We start from the raw sequence: 6537 nt of genomic DNA, 5'->3' as shown, positions 1-6537 counted from the left end.
CAAATGACTCAACGGCACATAATTACAACAACATACTGAGACCAGGAAGCAGTCCTCAGAGTACAGCAAGGAAATATTGCATGGCTCAAAATCAGGAAAGAAGTGAATCAGGGATGTATCCTGTCTCAATACCTTTTCAATCTGTATGTAGAACATTTGGGAAGCTGTGCTTTATGAGGAGGAATGTGGCATCAGGATTGAAGGAAGACTCATGCAGATGACACAACTTTGCTTATTGAAACTGAGGAGGACCTGAAGTGCTTGCTGCAGAAAGACAAGGGCTGTAGTCTTCAATATGGACTGAAGCTCAACATCAAGAAGACACAGATTCTCACCACTGGGCCAACTGGAAGCATCATAATAGATGGAGAAGAGTGAGATTGTTAACAGCTTCAGTGTGCGCAGCTCCTCAGTCAACACTCTTAGCACCAGCAGTCAGGAAATCAAAACATTTATTGCACTGGAAAAGAGTACTGAGAAGCAACAATGTCAGTCTAGATATTAAGGTGCACCTGATCGAGGCCATGGTCTTTACAATTATTTGCTATGCATCAGAGAGCTAGATAATGACTAAGGATGACAGACGAGGAATTGATGCCTTTGAGTTACAGTTCTGGACAAGAGTCTTGGACATACTGTGGCACACTAAGAAAAGAAATAGAACTGTCTTGGAGGGGGTGAAACCAAGTCTTTCTTTGGAGGCTAAGACTTTGAAGCTCCATATCACATACTTTGGGCACATGGCCAAAGAGGACCAGTTCTTGGAGAAGAACATTATGATTGCAAGGGTGGAGGGACAACACAGGAGAAAAAGACCCAGGATGAGATGGATTAATACAGTGGCTGGGGCAATGGGGGTTGATGAGTCAGAATTAGTTAAACTTGCTCAAGACAGGGCAGGATAGAGAGCTACTGTACATAGGGTCGCTATGAGTCACAGGTGACTTAACGGCACATAACAAAAACAGCACTGTACTTATGATGAAAAACGGAAAGCTTTCCTATTGCAATCAGAAGCAAGACCATGTTCCCTCTCACCACTTCTATTTAACATAGTACTGGAGTTCTCGCTGGGGCAATTTGGCAAGAATAAAGTTAAAAGTATCTAGACTGGAAAGGACAAGGTAAAACTACATTTGCAGAGCTGATAAACCTGTTCAACAAGGTTATACAATCCAAGATCAAAATGCAAAAATCAGCTGTACTTACATACATTTTCATCAACTCAAAAAATGAAATTTTAAAAGTTTCACACATAATGGCATCAAAAAGAGTAAGATATTAAGGAATGAATATTAGAAGCAAAAAAATCTGCACTGAAAATATCATAGAAAGAAATCAAAGAAAACCTAAATAAGTGGAAAAACATATAGAGTGTGCAGGAATTGAAAGATTTAATACTCTTAAGGTAGTAGAACATCCCAAATTGATTTACTAACTCAATGCACTCTTCATCAAAATTCATTTGCCTTTTTTATAGAAACTGGCAGGCTAATTTTAAATTCTATATGAAAATGTGAGGGAAAGAGAACAGTTTAAATAATTTTTAAAAAGAACACCATCAGAGGGCTCATACATTCATATTTTATCAAGATTGAAGGGAGACTCATCAACAACCTATATTATGTAGATGACAACCTTCTTGATGAAACTGAGGAAGACCTGAAGCACTTGCTGCAGAAGGTTAAGGACTGTAGTCTTCAATATGGACTGAAGCTCAACATGAAGAAGATTCTTACCTCTGGGCCCACTAGCAGCACCATGATAAATGGAGAAGAGATTGAGGTTGTTAACAGTTACAGCTCACTTGGCTCCACAATCACCAGCAGTCAGGAAATAAAAAACTAATTTGCATTAGGTAAGTCTGCTGTCAGGGACCTTTCCAGAGTACTGAGAAGCAATTATTTCAGTCTAGAGACTAAGATGTGCCTGATCCAGGCCATGGTTTTTGTAATTATTTGCTACACATCAGAGAGCTGGATAATGACTAAGGATGAAAGAAGAATTGATGCCTTTGAGTTATGGTGCTGGAGAAGAGTCCTAAACATACCTTGGGCTTCCAAGGAAATAAACAGGTCTGTCTTGGAGAGGGTAAAACCAATTTTCTACATGGAGGCTAGGATTTTGAAGCTCCATCTCACATACTTTGGGCATGTGGGCAGGACCAATCCTTGGAGAAAGACAGGTGGAGGGACAGCACAGGAGAAGAAGATCCAAGATGAGATGGATTAACACAGTAACTAGGGGTAATGGGGGTAGGTGTGTCAGAGTCAGTGAGACTGGCTCAGAACAGAGCAGGCTTCAGAGCTGCTGTACATATAGGGTTGCTATGAGACGCAGACGACTTGATGGCACATAACAACTACTTTACAAAGCTGCAGATAAGGTATTGTCATAAGAACAGGCAGATCCTAATGGGTAAGAAGTCAATCAAAAACAAGTGGTTTAAACTCATCAGCTGCTACACAGGAGAAAGGTAGGCAATCTCCTCCTGCACAATTTACAGCCTCTGAAAACCCAGTGGAAGGTCAGCTATTGAGTGGGTCTGACTTGACAGCAACAAGTGATTGAATAACAGACCAACAAAATAGAAGTGAGAGTCTAGATATAGAGAGGAAGGAGACTGCATGTTTCAAAATCAGGAACGGTGTCTGCCAGCGATATACTCTGTCTCCATACCTTTTCAATCTATATGCAGAACAGATCATCTGGGACATTGGGCTGTATGAGGAGGAATGTGGAATCAGGATTGGAGGAAGATTCATCAACAATCTGTGTGATGCAGATGACACAACCCTGCTTGTGAAACTGAGGAGGACCTGAAGCACTTGCTGTAGAAGGTCAAGGACTGCAGCCTTCAATATTGATTGAAGCTCAACATCAAGAAAACAAAGATTCTCACCACTGAGCCAAACTGGCAGCATCATTATGGATGGTGAAGAGATTGAAATTGTTGACAGTTTTAGTTTACTAGGCTCCACAATCAACACTCTTAGCACCAGTAGCTAGGAAATCAAGAGATGAATTGCATTGGGAAAGTCAGCTGTCAAGGACCTATCCAGAGTACTAAAGAGCAACAACATCAGGCTGGAGACTAAGGTGTGCCTGATCCAGGCCATAGTCTTCACAATTGGTTGCTATACGTCAGTGAGCAGGACAATGACTAGGGATGATAGAAAGAGAATTGATGCCTTTGAGCTGTGGTGCTGGAGAAGAGTGTTGGTCACACCGTGGACTGCTAGCAGAACAGGTTCGTCCTGGAGAGAGTAAAACCAGGCTGTTCCTTGGAGGCAAGGATTCTAAAGCTTCATCTGATATACTTTGGGCATGTTGCAAGGAGGGCCCTGGGCATGTTGCAAGGAGGGCCCAGTCCTTGGAGAGGGACATCATGTTGGAGAGGGTGGAGGGAAAGCCCAAGAGAGGAAGACCCTTGATGAGATGGACTGATTCTGTGATTGGGGTAATGGGGGTAGGTGTGTCAGAGACAATAAAGTTAGCTCAGGATTGAGCAGAGTTTAGGGCTCTTGTACACAGGGTCATTATGAGTCACAAGCAACTCAATGGCACATAACAACAACAAATATTTCTTTATCTAGCCCAGCTGTTCAGATTACTTGCTCTGTATATAGACTCAATAAATATAGTGACAGGATACAACTCTGACACACACCATTCTTCATTTTCAACCACACAGTATCCCCTTGTATTTGAAACGCTGCCTCTTGGTTTATGTCCAGGTTCTGTATGCACTCAGTAAGTGATACTGAAATCCCCATTCTTCACACTGAAGGGGAATATTTACTCATTTTGTTGCCAATCTGTCAAGACCCAAGCCCAATCCCATCATTTCTGACTCACAGCCACACAGTGGAGCAGGTAGAGCTGCCCTGAAGAGTCCCCAAGGTTGTAATCTCTACAGAATCGGGCAGACTGCTCGGACTTTCTCAAATCACAGATCTCTCAGCTGGGAGCTGAGCACTTTAACCACTGTACAACTGGGGCTCCCTATTAAGCTGTCAATAAGCCCTAATGTTTCTACATGTTACTGATGTTATTAGTAACTACATGTTTCTAACAAACCACATGCTTACTGTGTATCTCAAAACCAAACCACAAATTAAGTTCCCACAGAGACAATTCTCACAGTCTAGCTGTTTATAGTCAGCTCCCAACCAGTACCAAATTGGAATCAGTAATCTAGGAGTAATATGTCCACATTCAGTAAATCCATAAAGCTATACATCTGTCACAGTGTTTTCCTCCAAGTAGCATTAAGAATAATAAATGTTAAGAAAGAAGTATATGTTAAGCAAATTACCATGCTTAAAATTATTACAATCTATTTTCAATTCCCCATAGAGTTATATTCTCTGTAGTGCTATTTAATAGCTCACTAGCATTATTTTCTAAGACAACTCCTGAATGCTGTTCACTCAGTATTTTCTATCTTGTGTACAAGAACATAAAGCAGTATTTCTATAAAAGATCTGTTTTTAGTGGTGAAAAATTCCTTGTCCTCATATGATATGAAATCAAGACTGTATTGCATTGTAATTATCTTCTAAAATGTGTTCATTTGATTTTTCAAAAGATTGAAAATTACATACTCTGTAGTCATGAAAATCCTAACAATCATGCAAACCGTTGGCTAGTGTTCTCACACATAAACAATATATGTTGAGAAATTAAATAGGAAGGTATTGCTATACCTTTATACTTCACTTATATTATTGTATTTTAGATCATTTGATAAACTATTCAGCATATTCTAAGATATAGAGTGTTCTGACTAGTGAAATTCTAATAAACAATTACCACATATGTACTTAGTTTAAATATCACAAATTATATTAAATTCAAAATGTATACTTAGCACTGAGCCTGCACTGAATTTACCTTTATTGAGATAAGTCTACTCCCTTTAACTCCAAATTATTACTTTGTATTAGCTAGGAAGTGCTGATCCTTTTACCATTGTAGACAGTGAGGCACGAAGGAATCATCTCAGCATTCTCTATACGCTCTCTACTTCACCTCCTCCTCCACCCCCAAGAGAATTCTTTTATGACCTAAATTTTTGTATTCAGGTAACTATTTCTATCTAGATAGTTTCTGAAAATTCTACAGCCTTTGGAAATACTTCCTTACATTTCTGACTAAATTCTAATCTAATTATAATTATGAATTAGCACACTTATTATGACAAATTGCCATGTCTTATTCGCATTATTCACCTTCTATGAGGTATCATGCTACTGGAGCCTCACTGTGCTCAGTTTCCATATTCTTTTGAAAAAATACTGTTCTCTAAGGCACTGGAGAGTCAACACAAAGGATGAAACTAGAACTGTCACTTTCCCATGAAGAACAACTTGAAAATCATCCCTCCCAGACTCCTTTTTTTATTGACACGCTCAGTCTACTTTAACTGTTACCTTGATCTCTTCCAGCTTCATCTATATGTTGGAATTCTTTTAGTGTTTGAAGGTTATAGAACCTCTCTCTGCAGTGCTGAATAACTTTCTTTGATCCATTCTTAATAAGATATTCCATTAGTGTAAGAGACTTATATACATGGCGCCAGTTCTTCCCGTGGTCACTGAGTCTCCGCCATAGCATATTCATAATCTCGGAGAGAGAAATCGTGTTGTAAGTCAAGTTGCTGATATCCAACATCAGAGAACTTGAAGTACCCCAGGGGTCATTAGAAGTAGCTTCCCTGACTTTTATTTCAGCATCTGAGTAATTTTTCATGAAATTTTTTACTTGCCTCTTGAATGCCATAGGTAAGACAAGATCAAAGGTGAGATGAGGCGGACGAGAGTACCAGAATAAGAGCTTATATGCGGGTTTATAAAAATCCTGACAAGGTATTAGTCCTCCATTCCATGGTTTTCAAATACAAGTGTCTCATTTCCATGTTGACAAAGTATCAGTTTCCTGCAAAACAAAGCACAAAAATGTTTAAGCTAAACATCTATTAAATGTTTACAGACAATCCAGTCAGTCTGAAAAATAGAAGATTCGCTTCTAATTTTGCCCCTCACTTATATCAGCTTTGTTGGCTTAAGAAATTTTGCTGCCACATTAAGAGAGCTGAGTTATTTGTTTTTTTTAAGTAGGAGGGTATTTTAATGTTAACATGCATTAATGAAGAGAATTCTGGGACAAGGCATCTCATGTGAAGCCTCTACTGTTTGTCAATGGAGGCTTGCATGTGGTTATGATGTTCAATATATTTGAACAGAGCTACCAAACTAAAGCAAACTAGAAAGATCTGGGGATGAGGTGTCACAACCCTTGAAAATTGGAATTTTTAGCTATTGTGCTAGCCCCCACTGGGGGCATGATCTCCAGCTAATTTAACTGTAGACACATGGTCTTGCAAATCATCAATGGCTGTGGAGCATATGTAAGACAGCATTTTCCACATTGTGAAGAAAAGGTAGTAGATGGAGGTAGAGAGCAGGTGAAGAGATTATGGAACCACTGTGAAGAGACTGTGGCAAGGTGCAACCAGAGGAACCCTGGAGATAA

The 6537-nt window shown here is 39.6% G+C and overlaps 1 protein-coding gene across 1 annotated transcript in view; it reads right to left on the bottom strand.

Annotated features, from left to right (window-relative positions):
- ENTHD1 (ENTH domain containing 1) overlaps positions 1–5784 on the bottom strand; it is a 272373-nt gene extending 266589 nt beyond the window's left edge. The window contains 1 exon segment of the mRNA XM_006890102.1: positions 5436–5784. Within this exon segment, the coding sequence (XP_006890164.1) occupies positions 5436–5784 (349 nt within the window).
- Between the last annotated feature and the right edge of the window lie 753 nt (positions 5785–6537).

This window comes from Elephantulus edwardii, unplaced genomic scaffold (assembly GCF_000299155.1).
Source record: "Elephantulus edwardii isolate Elephantulus edwardi_28Jun2011 unplaced genomic scaffold, EleEdw1.0 scaffold00086, whole genome shotgun sequence".
Lineage (NCBI taxonomy): Eukaryota > Metazoa > Chordata > Mammalia > Macroscelidea > Macroscelididae > Elephantulus > Elephantulus edwardii.
This window is presented reverse-complemented; position numbering and strand designations above follow the sequence as displayed.